The sequence below is a fragment of the Biomphalaria glabrata genome, chromosome 3, assembly GCF_947242115.1.
Source record: "Biomphalaria glabrata chromosome 3, xgBioGlab47.1, whole genome shotgun sequence".
NCBI classification, from domain to species: domain Eukaryota; kingdom Metazoa; phylum Mollusca; class Gastropoda; family Planorbidae; genus Biomphalaria; species Biomphalaria glabrata.
The window spans coordinates 1156125-1182377 of NC_074713.1; the positions used below are offsets into that span (position 1 = coordinate 1156125).

At 34.1% G+C, this 26253-nt stretch overlaps 3 protein-coding genes across 5 annotated transcripts in view; 1 reads left to right on the forward strand and 2 right to left on the reverse strand.

Moving 5' to 3' along the window:
* Window positions 1–4366: 4366 nt before the first annotated feature.
* LOC106069272 (neudesin-like) lies at window positions 4367–10693 on the reverse strand. Its single transcript, XM_013228890.2, has 4 exons — window positions 10424–10693; window positions 9592–9655; window positions 8941–9044; window positions 4367–7034 (listed from the first exon to the last, which is right to left on the reverse strand). Exons 1-4 carry the CDS (start codon window positions 10571–10573, stop codon window positions 6879–6881), a joined length of 474 nt encoding a protein of 157 aa, XP_013084344.2. The 5' UTR covers window positions 10574–10693; the 3' UTR covers window positions 4367–6878.
* A 209-nt stretch (window positions 10694–10902) lies between these two features.
* LOC106069273 (actin-related protein 2-A) lies at window positions 10903–17246 on the forward strand. The gene is made up of 8 exons (XM_013228891.2): window positions 10903–11066; window positions 12715–12825; window positions 13748–13963; window positions 14151–14223; window positions 14394–14530; window positions 14643–14792; window positions 15325–15603; window positions 16218–17246. The coding sequence occupies exons 1-8, from the start codon at window positions 11019–11021 to the stop codon at window positions 16389–16391; spliced, it is 1188 nt and encodes a 395-aa protein (XP_013084345.1). The 5' UTR covers window positions 10903–11018; the 3' UTR covers window positions 16392–17246.
* The window catches only part of LOC106069274 (regulator of G-protein signaling 7-like), a 77563-nt gene continuing 68402 nt past the window's right edge, over window positions 17093–26253 (reverse strand). The window contains exon 17 of one of the 3 annotated variants that reach the window (XM_056022832.1): window positions 17093–20242. In XM_056022832.1, coding sequence (XP_055878807.1) covers window positions 20186–20242 — 57 coding nt within the window. In that variant the 3' untranslated portion in view covers window positions 17093–20185. Of the gene's footprint in view, window positions 24361–26253 lie in introns of all 3 variants that reach the window. The other 2 variants (XM_056022833.1, XM_056022831.1) reach the window with 2 other exon arrangements.

Below are 26253 nucleotides of genomic sequence, written 5' to 3' on the forward strand. Positions count from 1 at the left end.
TCTTGGCCAATCTTGTGTTGGGTCATAATGATGATGTCATTTTTTGCCTATGACTTGTAAGGTCACAATGACACTTGTCAGGTCACAGTGATGGTGCTGGCAGTGTTGGCCTGTCCAGAGTGTAAATTTACACGCGGCACGTTTTCTCTGAAACAGATCTCAAAAGAAACAAATAACAGGGGAGAGAATGAATTCAGCAAAGTGAGCAGACGATATTTTATAAAAACTTTTTTCGATTATTTCAAAACGTTTAAAAGTATTTGAGTGTTTTTTTTTTATTTAAACATTTAAACTAACATTTTTGCCAACTAGAACAAGCCCTCTGTGACCCCCGGTAACCTAATTCTCTGTATATCGACCTGCCTGGTCGTGCGGTTTGCGCGCTGGCCTGTCGTTTGGGTTTATCGATGATCCCGGGCTCAAACCCTGCCCGCTCCGAATCCCCCGTTGTCCTGCGGGAGGTTTGGACTAGTAAACTATCTTCAACTCTGAAGGAACATCCGAAACATGTAAACCATTCTACAAACATATTATCCATAGGACTCACTGGTTTGTTTGTTTATTTTACACAACTCCATTAGCGCCATTTTGTTTTTGTTGGCATTGACCGAATCAAGTTAGATCTATGTGCGGTGGTCTGGCACAGAAGAATATAAAAGGACAAAGGCGTGTAGGCTGATTTTAAATACATTCAATTCTTTATTACAGACTAAAAACCGTTTGATTGTCTAAGAGCTGAGCCGAAGGCTCTTCGAGCTCTAGGTTTGAAAAAAAAACCCAGATTGAACAGGAAAAAAAAACAAGCGTTCATTCTGGAAGAGATCCGAGTCATTGCCTGTGTAAAGCATTGCTATTTCCGATGTATCTGGCACTCCGGGCGCATGGGCTAGAATGCATGGCCGAAGGCCGAGTATACCAGGAACCTCCGTCATTTTCCTATGTTGTACCAAGCTAACCGTGTAGGACACGCCATTAATGTAACGGTCCCTTGAGGAACGGCGCATGGATTATCGACAGGACCGTAGGAGCTCTCTTTCAACCCCGCTCCTTGCAATGGGGTATCGGTGACACCCTTCTCCCGTTGCTGGACACCTCCCCACCGTGGACTTGGGTGTCCTAGGGGAGGGCTACCCGCTCCAGCACCAAAACCGATCGGTCTGGCCGGACAGGACGGTACCGCCTCACAGAGCTCGGCCTAACCACTTCCTCTAATGGGTCGTTTCCACACGAGCGCCACATTGAAGCAGAATAGCGTGCTCGCGCGTCGACTTGTCCCTGAAAGTGACCTAGATCTTCAATTTGGGGGGGGGGGGGTCGTCAAGTAGCAAACGACATAGCATGTAGCATTGCTTGGCGCGAGAAAGTTTTCCTACCCCCCCGTCCCCTGTTGTCACCGCTTTTAATCGGCTTTCCCCTCTTTAAGTTGTGACATTGTCGCCTTCGTTAGCGGCCCCGCCCTTTTTTTTTTTTCCCAACTTAAAAAAAACAAAACAAAAAACAACCACGATTCGTTTTATTGGTTGACTCAGGAGGGGAGAATGTGGAAGAGAGAGGAGAATGATGCAAAAGATGTCCTCTAAAGTCGCTTTCACATTTGTTGGTCCTTCAACTGCATAGTCCAGTGATGCCCAACCCTATTCAACCTGCGGGCCAGTTTAATTTCTGACACTCGTGTCGCGGGCCACATGACCGTAAAGGTACACACAAAAAAAAAAAACGAAAAGAAATTGAACTTACGCCATAGCTGTGGATGTAGTACTCAACACTTAGTGTGGTTACATTAATTTATAGCATATAGGAAAGATATTTGTTTTAGTTATAGAAGGCCCACACGACCTTACTTAGAATGTAAGCAAATTGTAGCTATCTAGCCAACGACTCATTTTCTTGTCTGTTATTGATAAACTGTCCCATTAATCTCCAGGCGTTGCTTAAATATGGATTTTATTCGCGGCTCAAACCAAAATGGTCGTTATATTTGTTTTATAATGCCGTTTATATGTTCTTGTTTTGTTTTTTTTAAAAAAACAGCAACACTTTCTTTACAAATGAAATATGTTGGCTTATTATCATGTTCCAAACAAACAAAAAAAAAAGGTCCGTTCATTTTTGTATGGTCAATCATGGAAGATTCTAAATTCCGCTTGTATCTTGTAGTTTTTTTTTTCAACTCTCCTATTTCATGATCGTACAAATGTTAAATGCCATGGTGCCAATTCATCAGAGGGCACTAACATAGGTAAGATACATTTATCAACATTTTATTATTGGAAAAAAAATTGGGGGGGGGGGGTGATTTTCTACTCTTTCTGCCGACGTTTTGGAGGGCCGGACGGAACCACGTTGCGGGCCGTAGTTTGGGCATCACTGGCATAGTCAAATGAGCTCTGGTTGACAGATTTGGAAGAGGAAATAGCTCTAAGTATCACATACTCACTCAAGGGACACAACTGTAGTAAACGTTCATAACCGCGACATTGTATTGTTTATTATAACAATAGAAATATCTTTTTGTTTATCGCGCGTTAAAACCAAAATAAAAAAAAGATAACTCTTGTAGTCCGAATCTCCTTTATATATTTCTTTTACACTGACAGATTTAAAATTGAAAGTCTGTTCTTCGACTGGGCAGACGACTCCAAGATGTGAGACAACTGCGGTGTTCAAGGGAGAGAATGGTCCTTAATGATTTAGAAATGCAGAGTTGTCTTTCATGAAAGGGCTCTTCAACTTCAAGACGTGCCAATTGTGTCTGATCCACCATGTTTGAATGATTGGTCAATTTAATCATTGTTTCTTTTTATACTGATGTATTTATACACCAGCAGAGGTCGACAAAAGTAACAAGACTAGGTGTAATTAAAAGAAAACAGACTGAAATCAGTCACTCTACTCGCCCGTCATATACCGGTGTTGCAAAACCCGATGCAGTACTGTAAGATAGATGCTAAATAGCAGCCAATATTAAACTTGGATCAAACCGACTGAAGCAAATGTTTATTCTTAGTAAGCAAAGTAGTAACGAGGTCCAATGTCAAGGTCTTCTTGAGGATAACTAGATGAAAATGTTTTCTTCTCCACGTCCTGACTAATTGTAGGCTAATCTGTTAAGATTTAGGCAGTAAAATTCAATGACGTCATATTATGGCGCCATCTCGAGGAACAAATGCAGTTCACAGCCAATATTTAACTCTAGATAAATATTTATCAATAGCCTATAGATCTACTTTATATTTTAACACATGAATATGAATATAAAGTCCATTTCATATTTTAATAAAATACATGTAGGCCTACAAGCAAATATTTTTATTTAAAAAAATAGATTTAGGTTGATAAGCTATTTTGATTAACATTAACTTTACTTATAACATTAGTATTTCGTTTAATTGTTTCCAAAACACTCTCAGTGACTACAGTGATGCACAAATTAAGACTGCGGGCCGTGGGTAAAATATGGCTAGTATATCAATATAGTTTATGCTTTATTCATGAGTTTTCCCTAAAGGTGCAGTAGGTACTATATCTATGAAGTCTAGGTCCATCAGATTATCACTTCCCCTAAAAGATATCAAGTCAATTTGTCAAGCAAAGTGAAAGCTGTAGAAGTATCATCTCACTATGAGATAAGTCAAGTCAATTTGTCAAGCAAAGTGAAAGCTGTCGAAGTACCATCTCACTATGAGATAAGTCAAGTCAATTTGTCAAGCAAAGTGAATAGCTGTAGAAGTATCATCTCACTATGAGATAAGTCAAGTCAATTTGTCAAGAAAAGTGAAAGCTGTAGAAGTATCATCTCACTATGAGATAAGTCAAGTCAATTTGTCAAGCAAAGTGAATAGCTGTAGAAGTATCATCTCACTATGAGATAAGTCAAGTCAATTTGTCAAGAAAAGTGAAAGCTGTCGAAGTACCATCTCACTATGAGATAAGTCAAGTCAATTTGTCAAGCAAAGTGAATAGCTGTAGAAGTATCATCTCACTATGAGATAAGTCAAGTCAATTTGTCAAGCAAAGTGAATAGCTGTAGAAGTATCATCTCACTATGAGATAAGTCAAGTCAATTTGTCAAGAAAAGTGAAAGCTGTAGAAGTATCATCTCACTATGAGATAAGTCAAGTCAATTTGTCAAGAAAAGTGAAAGCTGTAGAAGTATCATCTCACTATGAGATAAGTCAAGTCAATTTGTCAAGCAAAGTGAAAGCTGTAGAATTATCATCTCACTATGAGATAAGTCAAGTCAATTTGTCAAGCAAAGTGAAAGCTGTAGAATTATCATCTCACTATGAGATAAGTCAAGCAAAGTGAAAGCAGACTCAATGTGTTCATAAATCTAAATTAAAAAAAAAAATATGAACAAACAAAATCTTGTAAGAAAATAAAGAAACTAGTTTAATGCAATGTTGGAGTATTCAAAGCTGCTGTGACCATGGAAGATGGAAACATTAACCAAATCCACAAAAAACACTGTGACATTACTTTTGATTCAAATAAATTTCAAATGAATTGATGGAATATACTTAATTCAAGTAAATAGGAAACAACTCACTCACGAAACACTTCACTCACAAAACAATCGTAAGTTATATTTAACTATCAACCATCTTTTATGATTTAAACCAAAAGCTTAAAAAGTCTGGAGTTGTTTGATTTATTATGAGATACAACTGATTTAATAACATTACGCAAAGACAGGGAACAAACTTTCCTTTCAATGAATACAGTTGTACAATTTAATTATTTAATGAAACAAACCTTTAAAACGATACATGAACACATTAGTATAAATGAAAAATAATAAAAAATTATCAAAATGCAAATTATTGCTACCACAATTATGATGTAATTTTATAATTTAGTGTAGCATATTATAAAGGCACATTACTAAATAAAAAAAGTTACTTAACAAGATAAAGGCTGTATTAGAAATAACAACAAAAGAATATTATTTTATTATAATTAAATATTATCTGCTTGCAATGTGTACATATTTATGACATTTTAATTTTGTTTTTGTATAACAACAAATGTGTACACCACAATCAGTACATAAAGTCAGACGTGACTGCTCACATTTAGTTGCTTTTCAAAAGTGAAGATTTCTGTTTTGCTCTATGTCACTCAGTGAAAACAATTCAGCTTGAACCCAATCTCAAATTTTAAAAATTCCTAGTCTACACTGGGGATTTCGAGCCTCTACGGTAAAACAGCCAAGCACTTTATGACACTCAACCAGACATCCTTAGCTCAAGTAGCATTAAAAAAAAAATCAGTTCCTTGCATGTCCCAGCTTAAAAATGGAATACCTCAAGACACAGACAAACCCATTGAATAATTTGTAAGAATAAATTTGTTTGTATCAGTATTCTTCTGGATTACAAGAGTTGTACTAATGTGACTAATTATTAAGCCTTGGTAATTAAGGTTTAGCTGCATTATATTTTTCTGTAAATTTCTACACACTAGTTCTATAATTATATAGATAAAAGCCACAGAGATGAAACTTTTTTAAAGTGGCTAACAAAGGAGTACATCAATAAGAAAATGTAGCAAAAACAAAAACTTAAAAATGAACGATATTTAAAAAATAAACAACCCAACACCAAGAAAAAAACTTAAAATACAAAAAAAAAAAGCCTCAAAAAAAAAAAAAAAAATATAATGACATAGTAAACCAACACATGACATACAAATGTCAGATGTATGAAAACAAAATGTACATAAAAGTAGTGGAACATCACTGAGACAACATGTTTGAATGATTGGCATTTGAACCAATAATGCTATATAATCCAGCCTCTTATTTTATATTATTTATGATAAGAAACTAACGTTGCCTAGCAACAAAACACTTGAATGTTTGATACCACAAATTGTTTTTGTACTGGGTCTGATTGTATTTTATTTGTAAAACTAACATTTCTATTAAAAATTCTGCTATTTAGAAATAAATAAAAAGTGATACCATTGTTTATTCATCACCGTAATTCTGTAAAGAGTTTCTCACCACCAAACATGGCTGGCTGCCTGGTCGTGCGGACTGTTGTTTGGATTTATAGATGGTCCAAGGTTCAAACCCTGCCCACTCCTGTCCCCGTCGTCCTGCGGGAGGTTTGGACTGGGAAGTAAATTATCTTCTTCAACTCTGAAGGAACATCCGAAACATGTCAAACATTTTACAAGACAGCAGGAGTTTGGGTAGTACATTTCTTGACTGATGCAACTTTTGATGCCTTCTGAGCAAATGTAGGTTTTAATAGTCGATGTAGATTTGGATGCTTCACACGGAACATTATGCCATCTTTGAAAAACACAATTATTAAGCTCTCAAGAGGTGACACAATTACTCATAACTATTGAAACATGACAATGTCTAATATTCCTAACCTCCAAACAAGGGAAGTTAGCTCATGAATCACAAAAACCGACAATTTTTTTTTCATTTCACATTCATTAATTTGATGAGAATTTGTAGTACAAGGCTCTCCTTGTTATGAAATCTCAGCGGATAACTTCATACGGTATCCAATGGCAGATAGAAAGCAAGAGGTGTTTTAATGAAGCAGTGCTGCACAGCAGCTACATGTCATGTGTTTCAATTATAAAATAAGTTCTGAACATCAATTATTTGATATGTCATATAACACAGGTAACAAAAAAAATTTTGAGATTAAATTTTACAATGATAAAAACATCTGATTACATAAAACAACTTGAATAAACGAGAATTATTTTTTTTAAAGTGAAAAACTAAAAAAAAAAATAATAAAATAAAATAAAAATAAAGGTATTAACTGTGCCAAAAATAAAAGACAATAAAAATAAAAACCTACAAAAACAAAATTATTTAAATTTACATTAAAATTTAAAAAATCAAACTATAATTCAACTTTTGTGACAGTTTCTAAGTTGGCAAATTTCTCTGGGTATTTCTCTACTAGATAGTCCATGTAACCAACAACTGGGTATTTGGCCATGTAAGTACCTTCAAATGTGTCATCCAAGGCTTTGAGATGAGTATCTTCTAGGCCAGTCTGAAAAACAACACAGGTGCAAACACTTAAGAACTAACCGACGTATTGTGTCTCTATATAAATACATCTGAGTGTTGTGTATTTATGTTTCTTGTTGTGTGTTGCGAACTGAACTGGTGTGTCAAACTGGCTTGGTGTTCAGGTCAGCTTGTGTGTGTGTACTGTGTTATTATGAACTGTTTTGTCATTCTTGTGTAATAAAGCCTCCATGATAGAGACATGTTTTCATAGTGTTTATAAGGTTTTATAAGCAAGAGGAGTGGCCAGGGTGAAAGAGCGCCGAACCAACAAAAAGCTGAGAAAAGAAGCAGGCCTATCTGCTATTGACCAAACCCACCCATGCCACGTATGTGGCCGGCTTTTTAAAGCGAGGATTGGACTTTACAGTCATCTTCGAGTCCATAGGAAATGAGAAATGTGCTCATCTTTGACCACGAAGGAGGAGCTATATACAAGGTTACTACCGTACACCAAAAATTATGCATTAGGCAACAAAGACACACCGCGGCACTGTGTACAGCATGGGTTACACCAGGACGGTTTGACTCCTTTGATGCAGACACTTCTAGCCTATACAACATCTTATTCACCATCTCAAATCAAGCTCACCAACTGCTAGCCAGATCCACTCCTGTTAAATCTATTAAAACACTAAGACGATACCCTCATCAAATAAACCTACTACAGCGGTAACACCAAAATATTTTAGTTAACACCACATCAACACCCTTAACCCATTAGCTCCTTCTGCAGTTGGAAACTTTTTCCCGTTTTTGTCCTAAACCGTTGTAGAACGTTTCTAAAATCCCCTATTCAATAGACTTGATTTAAACTTTTTAAAAAGAAGATTTCTTCTAGTCTCATTACAAGCGTGATTACAAATCATTTTGGAGATTACCGATTCTATTTTTAATAAAATCGGAAAGGTTTTTATTTTTTAAATAATTTTTCACACGAACAGGCCCATAGCCCCAATGTATAAGCCCCCACATGGGAAAATGAGTATTTTTGAAGTTTTTTATATTCTAGTGGTATTGAATGTATATATTTTTTAAAACTAGACATATAGTTCTATTTTTTAAGGTTATTTGTTTGTTTATTTGTATTAGATCTTCAATTTGATTATTTTTTGCAAAATACATATTTTTTAAGATTTTTTAAATACGGAGTTTTCCCTCCTTGCTTAGGACTTTGAAGGGGTTTTTTTGAATCGGAAATAGGAGCTATTGGGTTAATAATAGGCAGTAACTATAGACCACCAAATTCTAGTTCATAGTGTATGCAGGAATAATGCAATCAACTTTCACTACTTAAAAACATAAAATTGCATTGTTTTTGCCTCATGGGTGATGTGAAGAAATAGGTCCTTTTAAGTATAAACTGCCTTTTATTGTGAAGCATTCAAACATATTTACAAGGCTAACATTATTTACAGATAACCAACTCCCCTAGATGACATCCTTCTTCTTGTTTTTAACACACTCGACTTCCTGCAAGTCCCTTAACTCTCCGATACCCAACACTTGACCGTGTGTCACGGTTGACCACACATAGTAACCGTGTCACAACAGGTGACTTCAACCTCCTGATATTAATTCAAAATCATTAACCATAGACCACCAACAAAACCTTAAGGACGAAAAACCGCAAACTAAAACTATATGGCCACACAAGGTCTTCAGGGCTTGCAAAGATCTCCCTTCGAGGAACAGTACCAGGAAAGACAGAAACTGATGGGAGGGCAAGTGAATAGACAGGTCTATCATTTAAAAGATTCTGTCCAAGGCAATAGACAGAGAGGAATGGAGAAAGTTAACAGATCGTATGTGGTGCCCAAACGGGTCAACAGACTATTGATAGGTGAGTTGAATTTACCAAGGGAAAAAAAAATAAAACCTAGACTTACGACATCACTAGTTAAATCCTCAGGTTCTAAAGACATTTTGGCCACAGCTCGTGTGCTGTCTATCCCAACTAATGCATTGTAGGAGGCATCCTTACCATAAAATCCTGTGAAAGACAGGTTAATTAATGAAATGTGATTTAGTTAAAATAAATGTGGAATATAACTAAATACGGTAGTGAAGTCTGAAAAAAAAAAAAAAAAAAAGAGATTGATAACAAAGAGTTATCACCAGCTTATTATGCATGTACAGACTTAACTCTTTCTCTCCTAACAGACGATACCAACGTTGATTCCACCAGAATGTGGTAAATAATTACGGAGAGAAAGAGTTAACATAGAAAAGAAAGGATGAAATAAAAATTTATTTATAAAGCAAGTATATCTTCAGAGACTTCAGCCGAGGGTTTTTTTTTTTTTTTTAAGTGCCTACTTTCTATCAAGATTAGTGTCTCCCATTAGGCTGAATATATGTCCTGTACAGTGGAATGTGTTAACTTTAAATACCCAAAGGTACACATGATTCTGTGATTATAATTTCATTTTGGTTTCAACTATCTTTCTTCGTATTATAATTGCATTATTAGCATTTCAGACTGAACGAAAATAAGTCTGATATAATAATTTATTAAGAAAAAGTGAATTGTTACCTACTTTTTCCTTCAGTGACATCAAATACAACTCCTTTGATACCCATATATATTGGCTCTTTTTCATTCTGTAAAAAAAAAAATCCATTAAAACTTTCAGATTTCAAGACATGGAGGGTTGCTTTTCAATTTAGTCAACAATTAGGATAAACATGGTAAAAAATACAATACATATACCGGTAATTCAATTTACTTGGTTATTAATATCCCCCTCGATCTCAGCTATTCTAGATCTATATTGTTTTTTACTTTAATCCACCAGCAAAAGTATGAGAAACTATGGCCTTGATTCCTAGATCTGGGAGTGCTGGGGTTGTTGAGCTTATTAATTTTAATAGAGTCTATATGTCACAATATGTCTATAATATTCTATATTGTTATAATCCTGCCTTGCACACTGCCATTCAAGGTAGTGCAGAAGTTGAGCTCTGGCTCATGCACTGTTAGAGACTAGACTTGGAAGGAATGTTGACACTAGTGTTTATGAAGAAGCTGTACTCAAGGCAGACAATGCTCTGTATTTGTGATGTCCTGTAAATAAACACCTGTCTATCTTGACTTGCCTTCCTGAGAGTTATCACAATATTAGACAATATCTATTTTAATTTAAATTTTTGTCTTTTAATACTTTTATTTTTCTATGATTTAGGCTTAGGGGTCTAGAATTGTTTAGACTGGTATGCACTCTGGACTGTCATCTTGAATGTATTGATATTGATTTAATTGATGTTTCCAGGTCCTAATCCTGCCTGCCGCTGGGTCTAGTCTAAATCATTTAGTTATATATCACTATATGATATAAATCTGTCAAGTATAGTGGCAAGTGCATCACTTACCGAACCATCGTAACTCTTTAACTCGGCAGCTGTGAATATCCTGACAGGCTTACCATTGGATACCACATTTACTTCTTTCAATTTATATTTTGCATGAACGGATAGTGTTGAAAAATTAACTATAAATAAAAAAGCAAAGAACTTAAACATCTTAATCGTGTAGAAGTTAGATCTAGTAAAGTCTAGATGTATAAAAATCCTAATAATCAGCTCTTCATCAGCTGTTGATGATGTGGGACCAATTTTTGTAAACACAATCCAGTTAAACCATATCGGCGAAATCTTCAAGCCATTTAGAGTCTAATTTTCAATATATAAAATATTGTTTTGTTTCAGTCCATTAAAAAGCTTGGTAGACTCTATTTATTTACAGACGAATATTATTTTATATGTAATATAATATATATTTTAAAAATATGATTGCCGGTTACCAATTTCTTAATTTAACTTAAATGATGAAAATACCAAAAAAAGAAAGCCGGAAATAATCCTGGCATATTCCTGTGTCAAATGTCTACTGGCCCATTAGCACGCCCATAACATTTATTAAAATACAATAAATTGATGAAACTTAAAGGATTATTTTAGTGTAATTATGGACTCACAGGGAAGGAAGGTTATTGTATGTGACAATGGAACTGGGGTGAGTTAATTTAAATGTACAATTACCTTGCTATTGTTCTCTCTATAATCTATTGTAAACCCGGAAGCTTGTACTCTAAAATTAGTAAAATAATAACAAACCTGAAACCAGTCTCTCTCTGAGACTGAGTGATCATTATTCTGAGTTAAGGAAGTTAATTAATTCCAATATTCATAATATAGAATCTAGAATAATTATAATAATCTAATCTAGACTAAAAATATAGTGAATAGTCTTCAATTGTTAATAGTCTACTCTAGCCTAGCCCTAGCTAGACTTAGCATATTTTTAGATTATTAAATCATACGAGTCATACTCAATGATTGAATGAATGATAATGACTGTTAAATCTATAATCTACTTCTTAAAAGTTTTTTTGATACTACTATGACTAGATCTACATCTAGTATTACAGACAGATTAAATTTTAAATTTAGTGAGAGATAACATACTGACAAGAATACAACACTATTTTTTTTTTTTTTACAAGTAACAATAATTATGTACATGTACTAGATGTAGATTCTGCAAATAGAGATTACTCTAACTCTAGTAACATTCTAGTCATAGATATTATCTTTAATTGATACAGACTAGTTTATAATAGAAGGCAGTACATGATACTTTATAAATGACAATGCTATATAGTCACTAGTTAAATCTACTGCTACATTGTTAAAGAGCATGAAAAAAAAAATTGCACCAACAAATTGATTCATTTATATAAAAATAAAAACACATCAGGTGAAATTTGTGCGACTTAGTTGCCTGTCAGCTAAGTGCGGAAATTAGGTCAAGTTATAAATATGATTAGCAGAGTGCGTAAGGCTCATGATGAATAAACTTAGTTGAAGTTGCGATCGTATGTAACCCATTTAACATGACCAATAGCAGTGTTTCGCTTAGAAGAGGAGGCAGCTTTCTTTACATAATTTTTTCACTTATTTTCCAGTACATGTTTTATTTTTACCAGAGATGTTTAGGATTGAAACAGTAAAAAAATCAATAATGGGTCAAAAATATGGGTGAATCTACTGAATCACTCCAAGGCGAATTTGCTTTTCAAATAAACATAATATCAATATTCTTCTGAACTTCTTCTTCTAGCCAGCTTTATTGCTGCTGAGCTGTGAGCTCTTTTGCAGACTGTGCCAAGGAAAAAAATATCAATATAAATTTATATATATATATTATATAATAATATATATATATATATTATCCATTTTTACACAGCCCCCCAGACTCTTAAATACCTGGAAGAATCTTTGCTCTTATTAAAGATACATCGAAAGACTTTTCAATTTAGATCCTTAAAAACAAGCCAATGCTTTATGGCTATGATAGGCCCTGGCACAAAGTCCAACTTAAACATGAAACATGACTTTTTAATAATTTGAGAAAAAAAAGATAATTTAATACTGAATGATTGTTTGTATCTCCTCATTAACCGTAGGCCACAGTAACAGATGACCTTTACATCATCTGCCCTAAAGACCACAAGGTCTGAAAGGGGAACTTCACTCTTTCTTATGTGATATCCTTATACCAAATTGTTATTGCCTAGATAATAAATGTACAAATATTACATTGTATGATCTGTTGTAGACAAATAATCACATGCTTTACTAACACTTTTTTGTATCTCTAGTTTGTCAAATGTGGCTATGCTGGTTCAAACTTTCCTGCCCACATTTTCCCCTCACTGGTTGGGAGACCTATTATCAGATCTACCACCAAAGTCGGAGACATTGAAGTCAAGGTGAGAACTGTTTTGTTTCATTACATTTTCATCTTAGTATTCACTGAAACATGTTTGGACCTGGGTACCTGGGACTCATTCAAAAAATTATCTTGCTTAAGTATGAATTTCTCAATTTAAGAAACATTTTGTGTTTTGTGGATTTTCTTCCCTGTATTGTAAACACACTCACACTGGCAGATAGTTTAATTCTGCAGTTTGTAATTGTATTGGTCATAGGCCATAGGTCACATTACATAAAATTTTTTTTCCAGTTTTTCTTTGTTTTATTTTGGAACTGATTCTTTCCTTCTTCATTATGTGCACTTCTGGGGCTGGATTTGGTCCACAGACCGTAGTTTGGGCATCATTGCTTTTGAACAGTGTTTTCCAAACTTATTCTTTTACGGAACACTTTGCACATTCTGAGTATTTAGTCGAACACTTTGCTTGTTTGTTTTTTTTTATTTAGAGAGATTAATGCAGGTGGTGGCCTACTTATTAACTATTCCAGTAGTTTGTGGAACACCTATTCAGGCCTTGGTTATGGGAAACATTGCTTTAGAATAATTGAAGAATTCAAATTAGCCTGATAAGAAAAAAAAAAAGTGGTGATTACAGTTTTTTTTTGGTTTTGTTTCTGATGACCTGTCAGCCATTCTTAACCAAAGTGTAGTTTTGTGTACTTAATAAACCAGTCCCCATTGAATATTATTTTTCACCTCTTGAGAAAACTTCAACACATAGCTTTGGCACTACTACTCATATTATGATAATAACAACTTAGAGCAGTTGTGTTAAAACACATAGCTTTGGCACTACTCCTCCTATTAAGATGATAAAATAAAAACAACTTAGAGCAGTTGTGTTAAAACACTTAGCTTTGTTTAATCTTTTATGTCCAATGACTTTGCCTTGATGCTATGCATTATGTCTCCTGTAGGACTTGATGGTCGGAGAGGAAGCCAGTGAGCTGCGCTCTATGCTGGAGGTGAACTACCCAATGGAAAATGGCATTGTCCGGAATTGGGAGGACATGACCCACCTGTACGACCATACTTTTGGTAAAGATAAAATGAAGCTGGACACCAGGAATACTCGCATACTTCTCACGGAGCCTCCCATGAACCCAATCAAAAATAGGGAAAAGATGATACAAGTAAGGTCATAGAATGTGATCACTTAGTTTAGCTGTGATAGTCGAATGGAACTATAGACTGGAGTGGTTTATATTTGAGTTAATTTTTTTTTTTTTTATATTCATCAGTCCGTTTAAGTAGAGATTTTAGTATCAGGGGAGACTTAAAATGGACTCAGAAATATATCTGAACTTTGTTTGCTTTCAGCTCATGTTTGAGAAGTATGGCTTTCACAGTGTTCACATTGCCATACAAGCTGTACTGACCCTGTACGCTCAAGGTAACTCTCATGTCTAGTTATTTGATCCAGTACCTCCCCTTGTTGTTTTATAATATAAGATATCTGTGCAGGTTTAAATTGGATTAAATTGTATTCAGTCTAAGGCTTCTGAACAAAGTGTTAAGGTCTAAAAATCTAATTATTTTAATTCAAGTATTTACTTCACACAGGTCTAGTCACAGGTGTGGTGGTGGACTCTGGTGATGGTGTGACCCACTTTTGTCCAGTCTATGATGGCTTCTCACTTCCACACTTAACACGTAGGCTGGATATAGCTGGACGTGACATCACCAGATACCTCATTAAGGTAAATTATGTGAATAATGACATTATTATGTGATATAATTGGTAAGATACTTATGGTGTCTCTGTGACACAATGTTGAAGTTAACAATGTCACTTTTTCTTGTCATTGCTAGTTATTATTGCTGAGAGGTTATGCCTTCAACCATTCTGCCGACTTTGAAACCGTGCGAATGATGAAGGAGAAGCTGTGTTACGTAGCATACGACATTGAGTTGGAGCAGAAGTTGGCAAATGATACAACAGTTTTAGTCGAACCCTACACTGTAAGTGTTGCAATAGTGAAGTATTTTGAGTGCTGCATAACTCTCAGTGTAATGTCCAAGTCTTAAATATTTTCATTTCAAATCACCATTTACCCTAAGGTTCCGTTTTGTCAATTTCATTGCTCTAAACCCTATCAACAGATTTGTGTGAAATACTTCTAAAACACCTAGAAAGTTCAGTCTACTGTTATTGAAAGGTTTACACTAAGATATATTTTTAAACCAAGCAACTATCAACATAGTATCACATGCACAAGAACATTTTGGCATCTTCAAGATCGGGAAACAATTTTTAAATCATGACACAATTTAAGTTTTGCTAAAAAGGGGTATCTCAAGTAATTGTGTTCAATTCTCCTGTGATGGTATATAAGAATTTATGAATAAGTTTGCCAAGTATAGTGCAAGAGAATTTCTTGTTAGGTCTGATAGTTTTAAAAGACTAAAATATTGAAATACTAAGCAAGTAGACGGGTAAAGAGCATTTAACTTTGTACGTCCTATTTATTATTAACTTTTTGTTTTTCCTCAGCTTCCAGATGGTCGTGTCATCAAAGTTGGAGGGGAAAGATTTGGGGCTCCAGAGGCACTCTTCCAGCCTCATCTGATTAATGTGGACAGTCCTGGAGTGGCCGAGCTTCTTTTCAACACTATCCAGGCAGCTGATATGGACCTGAGAGCAGACTTCTATAAACATATTGTGTTGTCTGGGGGTTCTACAATGTACCCAGGCTTACCCAGTCGACTAGAGAGGGAGATCAAGCAGCTTTATTTAGAGAGAGTTTTGAAAGGGGACACCACTGCCTTGTCTGTAAGTTATTCCTAAAGAAATTGTTTAATTGTAAATCAGTTATTTGGATATAATTCACTCACTATCCTGAACTAATAAAGGAGGGAGAAGACCTTTGGTCTAAGTTTTGCAACATTGAAAGTTTAAGAATATTTGTTGTAGTGCATCACATCAATCAATAAGCAGTGACTCAATTTGGTAAATTCCAGCATTATGTCTATTCTTGCCTTTTACTAACATATGTGATTCATGTTGTGGGAAATTATATGAAAGTTACTTAAGTAAAAAAAAGAGCAAGAAAAATGTTGATTCATCGCATCCTCTAGTCTTTCAGGACTTGATATATTTCTAAATATCTGGGATTTCTTCAGGTTTTTATTCCAAATCAGTCTTTAAACCATTTGATATCTATATATCTTTCACTACATTATAAGGTAATGGCTAAATTTGTGAGGGACTGTCTTTGTCTCTACAAACTTTCCATGAAAAACTTTTAGATTGTAAGTTCTAATTATAACCTCTAGTTATATTAAAACCATGAGCTCATTCTGGATCATTGATAGAGCAAGTGTGTTGTTTAGAGAACCAACATTTTTCAGGATTTCAATTGAAATAAATCTTTTTTTTTTTTTCAGAAATTTAAAATTCGAATTGAAGATCCACCTCGCAGGAAGCACATGGTGTTCATGGGAGGTTCAGTTTTAGCCGACATCATGAAGGACAAGGATGAGTTTTGGTTGTTGCGTTCAGAGTACGAGGAGAAAGGTGTCCGTGTCTTAGATAAACTGCTTCGGCCAGCCACTAGCTAAACATTTCCTTAACTTTATTTATTAGAGAGAGATAGAGAGGGAGTATTGACTGTTAACCATTTATCTGCTTGTCTGTCCATAAGAGAACCGACAAACCAAACGTTAAACCTTGGTTTGCTGTTCAAGCTGAACACTTGGCATTAGCGGCTCCTCCCTGCACCTTGACACTTATCTTGTTTATCATTTGCCTCTGTTTTGTATCAAGTTATGAATGCTGTGTATGTGTGTGTGCGCTGATGGGTTCATGTAAAGGTTATGTTGTCTGGGTGAGTGCTAGCTTGTTAAACATGATATAGTCACACCACTGACCAAATGTTATTCACTGGCTACTGCAGCCCACTTCTGCTGACTGAGTTGTCTGTTCTTTTGACTATTTTATATTTCACTCTTATTGTTTTTTCTTTATCAAATTTCTTTCACTATTTATTGCTAAGCAAATGAAAAAGAAATTTGATAAAATTTGGGATGGCAGAATACATTGTGGGCTGGTGTAGAGCGTGTGGGGCTTACATTTCATAGCACTAACGTGGAGTGTCTGTAGTTGATTCATTCCAATCTTTAACACTGACTTGTCAGCTTTGGACTTTTTTTTTTTTTATTTCAGTGATAAGATGAAATGATAATGTCTTAATGAAATTATTTAAGAAATGTATTACAATATGGCCTTTAGCATTTTTGTTTTTATTTGAGGGTTATGTATGTGCTCATTCACAATTGTAATCTTTTTTTTTTTTTTTTTTTCGACATAGAATGTAACTATAAAACAAATTATGTGAATATTTTTAAAAACTTTTAGCATTCTAATGTTAATAACTGCTATATAAAAAATGTATCAATAAACTATGACCTTACAGACATGTTGTCTTTAGTTGTTTCTTTTTTTATGTCTTTGTAAATGTAAAAATTTGAATAAAGTTATAACAAAGATCCAAGTAGGCTTCTTGTTTATTTCTGTAGCATTTCAAACTTTTTAAAAATTTTGACTTCTATTTGTATTGTAATTTACTATTTAAAATGAAAATGAAGGTCTACACTATTAGTCATTCTTGGACTAGTTCGTAGGAATAGTAATGTTTTATCAGGACCAGTTCTTAGGACTATCAATATTCTATCTCGACCAGTTCTTAGGACTATCAATGTTCGATATCACAGGACCAGTTTTAGGACTATCAATATTCTATCACGACCAGTTCTTAAAACTATCAATGCTGTACAAGGACTACTCACTAGATCTTGATGCATACAATGTCTACTAAGACTGACATTTTAACAAATCTCTTCCACGAAAATATCACAAAAACCTTTTTTTAAAAAAAAACAAAACAAAAAAACCTGTTAATTTAAAAGAAAAAAAAAATGAAGTACAATTTCATTTATTGGTTTTGGTTGACATCTAATTGTATTTACAATTTAAAAAAAAAAAATCAAAGAATGATGTAAGGCCAAACTCCATTCTGGCAGTCAGTCACTCACTCACTTTGGCCACATTCACAAACTAGACTGGCAACATGGTGGTGCTACAGACAAACTCTTCCGTTTCCTTGGTGTAGAGATAATGACATCTTTGTTAAACTATGATTTACATATTAGAAACAGTCCAATGGATACATAATGTAGACAAAACACTGAAGCCACAGATCAGTCAATACCACTTGAGAGACCCATTGACTCACACACACACACATACAGATCACTTATTGCATTCTTTTTGACAAATATGGGATTGACCTTTTTTTTTTTTTTTAAAGTAAATTGGAAAAGTTTGTATTATAATGTTAAGTCACCATGGCCGGATTATGCTAATATCACCAAGAGATTTCAAAGTGATTACAAAAGTCACTGCACTCAGACAGACATACATACATACAATTGATGTGTTAAATCAAAAGCTGACTTAGTTCAAAATTTGTCAAGTAAAAGAAACATTTCTAGATGATCAATGCCTCCCCTCATGGCCAGCAGCTGTGGCATCCGCTAAGTACTTCAGCTGACAGTAGTATTCCAGGACAAAAACAAACTTTTAAAAGGTCACCATGATGAAAAAAAAAAAAATGAGGTCATTGCAGCACATTATGTAAAGTGTGTAGTCCACTACACAGATAGTTGTGATCAATGTAACAATATAAAATGATGGCGGGTCATTCAATTCAGGCAAATAGTAAACAAAGATTCAATGTATTTGTGCTTTTGGACAAAGGTTTGATGTAACAGTAATTCAATCTCAATTCAATCATTTTCTCAAGAACATTTTGAGAGTGAAATTGACACACCAGCAGCCAGAATGTAATCAGACAGCAGTTTTCAGATCAGTTATTAGCTCCCTTGAACTTCATGCAAAAGGAATTTCTCTAATTGTTGAGTCATTAAAATAGATTAATGCAAATTTTTATCTAGAACTGCATGAACAAAAATGCAGCTCACATGAATACCAGAGAATTTTGTAGACAAATCAAGAGAAACTTAACATGAACCAAAATAAAAACTAAATATCATATTGTAAAAAAAGTTGTCACTGAGTTTTGATAAGAATAGTGGACTAGACCAACAATGAGAACTACAAACACCATCGATGTGCACTAGACACCATTGATTTGAACAGAAACATTGGTTGGCCAACTGCAGATGCACGAGCCTTGACATCCAAGGTCTATTAGAAAAAAGTTCTGTGTAAAGCCATGATACACAGCGGACAACGGCTTTGTCTGCATTAGATGTGACAAATAATGCAGGTCACGACTGGTCATGTGAAATATTGCACTCTTCCATCAGAATCGAAGACGCTTCCTAATTATCATACATCACAAGATGCTATCAGACTTATTATCAATATTTTAACACCATTACTAGCTTAAATTTGTTAATTTAAAAAAAAAATGGGTATATATACATACGGTATATATATAATTACTTTTAAAAAAATGATAAAAGTGACACCCAAATGAAAAGTATTCTGAACTAGATTGAGACAAGCCAGACAATGGAAAATAAATAACATTAGTTCATGTTGCCCCAACAGGATCTCAGATGACTGTCGTTGTGTTTCAAAGATCATACAGTAAAACATTTGCACCAACAAAAATGGCTGAATATGTTAATGAGATAAGTTAGAAAAACAAAATATGGCAGCATTCAAAGACAAACCATTCTACAAGCAAGCCAATTCTTACAAAACTCAAAATAATAATTTTGGCATGTCACAACAAAAAAAAAAGGCAAGGGAAATGTAGGCTACTTCTCAGTGGGCAGCAGACACACCCTGGCAAGGGCCTTTTTTTTTACTTTTAATTTTTCAAGTTCATTGAAATAATTGACAGTGCATTCAGAAAAGAATTTTTTCTATGGTCTTTATAAATAACATTCATATATTGCACATTTGGCTTTAAGTTAGAAAAAGTCTAGCTACAGATGATGAACGTTGACAACATTTCACCACCAATAGTTTCAGCATATCAATAATATAGTGAAATGTTTCCTAGTTGACATCAGTTATCAAGAGAAAGTTAACAATAAAATAAAAACAAAACTTGTTAGTCATGAAGAAGTGACTTATTAACTTAATTCTGCTTTCTAGAAAACAACTTCAATAATGACTCTTTTTAGAATGACTTGTTACAAAGCCATCAGTTCACTGTCTGCAAAGTCTGGTCTACAATGTAATTGCCCACTGCACAAAACTTATTTTTAAAAAAATCTAGATCTAGGTGTATAAAACAAGACAAAAAAAAAAAAGATGGACATAAAATGTAGATATGGTTGACGATATCACAGCCGCTTGGTAAGGTGACTTCCTGTCTTCAGTGAGGGATGTTCCTGGCTTGCTGCAGTTTCTTCCACATTAGGTATCCAGAAGTCTTCACCGCAGACAAAGGGAAGAGTTTGGAGGGGAAATGATAATATCAGTACCAACCACATTTCTATACAGCTACATAAATGCGGGCCCCTTAATTCCTATTAGACTTTTCTAATTTCCAGCCGTTTTTTGCTCTGCAAATTTTGAGAGAGAGAAAATAAAGAGACAAGATGCAAAAGGTTTCTGTTAGAAACAAAACAATTCTTAAAACTATCTTTCTCTTAATCCAGGAAGTATTCCTATCAGATCATTTATAATGTACACATGTTCTTGGACAAATAACTTGTCTCTAGGGAGAAACCATTTATTTTCTTCATCCCAACAGTTTTTTTGCTTTCTAATTTATGTCATAAGAGTTGGCATTCACATATGTGTTCATCAAGGTAATGTGACACATTTGAGTTTCTGGGGTTTTTTTTTCTTTAATTTTAAGTTTACATGTTTTCTTTTTAGGCATTTAATCAACTTCTGCTGACACTACACGGGACCATGCTATGCTATGTTTTCATCATGCCAGTCTGATACAGCAAATGTATTGAGCATGCTCCGGTATTGTCCAGTTCAAACTACTTCTGAGTTACTTTAACTACTTCATGATCTATATAAAAAAAAAAGTTTTGCTCATCTAGCTTCCACACAGACTTGAACATTCAAATGTTCTTTATGTGGGTGATCAATGTATAGAAAAAAAACAACAACTTATATTTGGAAAGAATAAAAAAAAAACAACTAACGTTATAAAAAAAATACTAAAGATACAATTATAAATAAAAGTCCACCTGATAGTAAAAAAAAATATATTCACATGTATACATTATAAAGATTAGAAAGAGTGGTTAAACATGAGAATAGTTTCAAGAGAGCTGTTCAAATTTAAGACTTTAAAAAAAAATTAACTAAAAAAAAAAAGATCAAAGGATCTTTGTAACTTTTCTTTCAAATCTATAAACTTAGGACTGATACTAAACATTAAAAAGATCTATGAAACAAATGTACGTAAAGTGTTCTGTATTCTTCATCGGGTTTTGATTTAATAAGGTGCATAGCAAAGTATATAAATTCCACACGGTCCATACACATTTAGAATAGGATATATCATTGCACATCAGACTAGAAAGTGGTATTTGGTAGACATTCATTGAAGAGATTACATGTTTAGGCAGCAGCTAATTTAGGCAGCAGCTAAAAAAAGCTTAAAAAAAAAACCAAACACGTTTGAAACAAATGACAACAAAGCCTGAGCATAAAACTTTGAAGAGGTAATAGCGATACAAAAAAAAAAGTTCTTGTCTCGATCGATAAAACCATTTTTAATTGTGGGCAACACAGATGTAGCAGTTGATTTTTGAATAAGATAAAACTTTTGAGTTTTTGAATATTTTTCTTTTACTAACCTTGTATTAGTGATATAGTCAGACATTTTTTTTCTTCACAATTAAAGCAGAAATTTAGGTGTCTAGCGGTTTTAGTCCAAAAAAGGGTTAAGAACTGTGCGACTGATTAGATGTGGTGCAGTTAGCGATGTGATTGTGAGGTGAAAGACAGTGCATTACAATATATTGTTCTCTTTGTCATCTTGTTATTGATCAAATTGGTGGAGATATTACAAATGGTTTACTATGAAGACTTCTATAAGAGCTCCCAAGGAAATGGGTATTTTCCTGACCCCTATATATGTTGAGAAGAAAATGTCACAATTGTCAGAACTCAAGAAAGCTCAACTTTCAAAAATGTTTTTTTTATTTCAAAGTCCTCAATATTCAACATTATGATAATAACCATCTATCAGTGTCACTGACATATACATACAGCACTAGAGAATATTTGTACAAGTCAAAGTGCCCTCAGCCAGAACAACTTGGGACAATTTCGTGGGGCGGGGGGACAGATGCCATCCTTATCAAGTATCAAATGACAAAACAAAAATCATTAACAAAAAATAAAAAAATAACAAAAACAAATAAAGCAAATAAAAAAATCAAACAAAATGGTGAGAAACGTGTTGAGTCTCAGAACACTATCATGTGTACAAAACTGTGGCATCTAGGTCAAGTGTTGCTACAATAAGTAAATAGCATTTGAAAGTAACAATCTCATTTAGAATTCAAGTTTAGGGAGAAAAAAAAAAGTCTGATATGTAAAATGTTGATTTTGACACCTGGAAGACGTATCTTACTAGAATTGATAAGTGACTGAGTCATTGGTCTAAAAAAGAAAAAAAAAGTGTATTAGAAATAATAGCATGAAGGTCATTACACTTGACCTAAATCCTTGACCTCTGGCTAAAACATACTTGAGGTCAAGGGCAATGAATGGAGCAGATGTGAGTCTAACAACACAAGCAAGATGCAGACATGCAAGATTGGTTTACACCGACAGGAAACTCCTAGACAATTCAGTGTGGAACAATGGAGGTGAAAAGGTCAATTGGAAGCCTTGTAAACTAAATATTTTATAAATTATGGATGTTTGTACAAACCAAAGAAATGTCCCTTATGTGTTTACCTATATGTGCATGTTTAATAAGATATTCCTGGCCGTGTAAGGCAACTATGCTTTAATGAAATTAGGAACAAAAGAGCACCTATATGAATCTGTCCTAGAATATGGCATAAGAAACTGCCTTTAAAATTCTTACAATTTTTTTTTCCACATATTTCTACACGTCTAAGTTAATTTTTAATTGAATATTTTTAAATCTAGTTAATCCTATATTTAGGTAAGCTAATTTAAATGTCAAATTATATCTATACAATGAATAGGGGTTCTGCAAATGAAATTAATGTTTTGTAATGGGCTTCATCACTATTTTCTATGACAAATTGTTAAAATTAATATAATGTAAATCTATGTAGGCTTTCAGTACTAAGTTTTGGTTTAAACTACAGGTGATGGTCAATATCATTGATTAGAGAACAGTTTAAAAAAAAAACATTTCAACATAAACATTTACATATCAATATATATATATATATAGGTATAATTATTTCCAAATTGCGTATATTCATAAGGGGGGAAAAAAAAGGTAAATTTGTTCACCCACATGAAAGAACATTTGAATTGTACTAGTAGACATGCACTGGCAAGGCCCAACTAGGACAGAATGCACATTCACCAGGTACAACAGATTATAAGACACAGGAACGGACATTCTTTTCTAAAAAAGCAAGCAGCAGTCTACGGTTGACAGTGGTAACAAAAGTATCACAGATATGACCTGAAGAACATGGGGACCTTGACGTATGAGTTTATGTGTGTGTGTGGGTGTGTCGTTGACCTCTATCTACACATTGTATTTACATCTGCGAACTAACAGTTGCATTGCATGAAATTACAAAGATGGAGTTCTATAAGCAGATTTGTACAACTGATGTCCGAAAGACTTCCAATTGTTAATTTATAAAAATGAATCTGCTATTAAAAAAGGCTTTTTTTTTTTTTTTTTTTTTTGTTGTAATAGTAGTATCTTTCTTCTCGCCAGTTATCCCAAAGAAAAGGTGCTAGTAATGAGCCCAAAATAATTGTAACCAACCTACTAATGTCATTAAGCCTGGATTCTACTGGCAGTAAAACCATACAGACTTTTTTTTTTTTTAGATCTATACATGTTATTTCCTTCTAAGTCATGTTCAGGTTTTGTAGGATTATTTCCTTTGTAACAGTGTGGCCTGTATGTGGGGCTTTGACTATACAGCAGCAGATATTGAAAAAAAGGGAGGAATCATTATTTCTAATGTCAACTGTGGCCTGTATTGCTCTTATGGTTAAGCTGATTTGCTTTGACTATACAGCAGCAGATATTGAAAAAAAGGGAGGAATCATTATTTCTAATGTCAACTGTGGCCTGTATTGCTCTTATGGTTAAGCTGATTGGCTTTGACTATACAGCAGCAGATATTGAAAAGGGAGGAATCATTATTTCTAATGTCAACTGTGGCCTGTGTTGTTCTTAAGGTTAAGCTCAGTGGCTCTGACTATACAGTAGCATATATTGAAAAAGGGAATCATTATTTCTGTCAACTGTGTAGCCCTTCACTTAACTAAACATTTAGAAGCACTACATTCTAAACTACCTGCTGGAAATAAGAAAAGGATCAGAGGAATAGAAGATGCCCGCACCTATAAAAACAAAGAAAACAAAAATAGTACAAAACTATATCATAACAAAGCATCAACAAATAAAAACATGAGCTAAATAGCAAAGAAAAAAAAAAAGTAAAGCACCATGCATGCGACTGGCACCCAATTAGTTCTTCTACTTAGTGTGTAGGCTCAGAGGCTCTACACATTCAAGTTAAGATACTGTCTGAAGAGTTCTATACATTTCTGTTCTAAAAAGAGAGCAAAATTTATAAACAATTGAAACTTGCATTGATGAAATTCGACTTTTGAAACAAGTTTTATGTTTTACAGAGAAATAGTGGATGAAATGAAGAGATGATAAAGTGGTGCGCTAACAAGTGATGCAGGTATCTTAAGAGTCACACTGATGTTAATCCTCAACAGCAGTCCAGCTGTTGATTCAATAGATTTCTAGATATATTTGTGTGACAATGAAATACGTTATTGTTTAATGTGCAGAGATTAGACCCTTAAGGAGCTGTAATTTCAAAGGATGCAAAGCTTCATGTATTTGTACAAACAATGAACAACAAACAGCGAACAACAAACAGCTCAGTCACATGTCTTTAATAAACCTCATTGGACAGTAGTGAATAGATGTATAATGTGAACTGGAGATGGATAGTACCTCTGATTAGAAACAATATAACTAAGGATATCCCCTGCTTTTTGAAGTTAAACTAGTAAAATATACTCAAATTTGGGTTTCTCTCTATATATATTCAAATATGGGTTTCTCTCTATATATATTCAAATATGGGTTTCTCTCTATATATATTCAAATATGGGTTTCTCTCTATATATATTCAAATATGGGTTTCTCTCTATATATATTCAAATATGGGTTTCTCTCTATATATATTCAAATATGGGTTTCTCTCTATATATATTCAAATATGGGTTTGTCTATACATATCTTCTTTGGTACAATATTTTTCTGCAAAAATATGGACTTTTTTTTTTTTGTTTACTTGAAACAATCCTGTGAAAAGATACAAGCCTCGAGCATCTTAATAAAAGCATGTGATTGCACTGAGATGTAACTACGGGAGTGTCCGGGACACATTTATCAAGCACAGTGTTGATACATTAACAAAAAAAATAAACAACTATAGTGATAAGCCAAATAATTTGTTATATGTATGGTTATTAAAGAAGACATTTTGTAGAAGGTCTTACCCGAATTCTAGCAAATTAAACAAAATTAGTTTAAGAGATATACCTCACAGATCCACATTACTTTGCCGTCTCTACACAGATATACTCAGACAAATCTTAAACATGCTCAATTTGTGGTTGAAAAAGAACACAATCCTACAAACATTTGGATCAATGGGAAGTATCACAAACAAAATGGATGTGAAAGGAAGTCCATGTGTTGGTGTGCAGAGTCCAGCAGTGTGAAACTTGAAACAATCAAAGTGTATCACAGCAGATTGAAATTATGGCATGGAACTCAAAAGCAAAACAAATAATCTTTATGGCTTGAAATTTGAAAAAAAAAAAAATGTGCATCCTGGAAAGAGACTTGTTTAGGGAAACAAGAACATTTTTTACAAAATTCTTTTCTTATGAAATACCAACGTTACTTCAAAAAAGAAGATGATTTCGTCCTACACTTGTTCCTAGATCAATCTAGTCATGCATGTTAATCAATTCTGCAAAGTCTTTGGTTTTCCTGGCTGACTCAGGCAACCCAATCCATGCTCTAATAGCACTAGGGAAGAAGGAGCATTTGTACAAATTTGTCCTAGCATATGGAACAAGGAATGAGCCTTTCTAACATAATTAACACTTTATTGAAGTTTGAGATATCAAAAAATATCTGTGCAAAAAGAATTTGAATGCACTCTTAAACAAAATCTAAAATAACTTCGACGATCCACAAAA

Excerpts from the sequence above, each read along its gene's own strand:
- LOC106069273 (XM_013228891.2), top strand. The coding sequence starts at position 11,019 with ATGGACTCACAGGGAAGGAAGGTTATTGTATGTGACAATGGAACTGGG. Across the intron at positions 12,826-13,747 it reads TCGGAGACATTGAAGTCAAG|GACTTGATGGTCGGAGAGGA; the intron begins GTGAGAACTGTT and ends TGTCTCCTGTAG. Across the intron at positions 13,964-14,150 it reads ATAGGGAAAAGATGATACAA|CTCATGTTTGAGAAGTATGG; the intron begins GTAAGGTCATAG and ends GTTTGCTTTCAG.
- LOC106069272 (XM_013228890.2), bottom strand. The coding sequence starts at position 10,573 with ATGTTTAAGTTCTTTGCTTTTTTATTTATAGTTAATTTTTCAACACTA. Across the intron at positions 9,656-10,423 it reads TAAAGAGTTACGATGGTTCG|AATGAAAAAGAGCCAATATA; the intron begins GTAAGTGATGCA and ends TTTTTTTTACAG. Across the intron at positions 9,045-9,591 it reads TGATGTCACTGAAGGAAAAA|GATTTTATGGTAAGGATGCC; the intron begins GTAGGTAACAAT and ends TGTCTTTCACAG.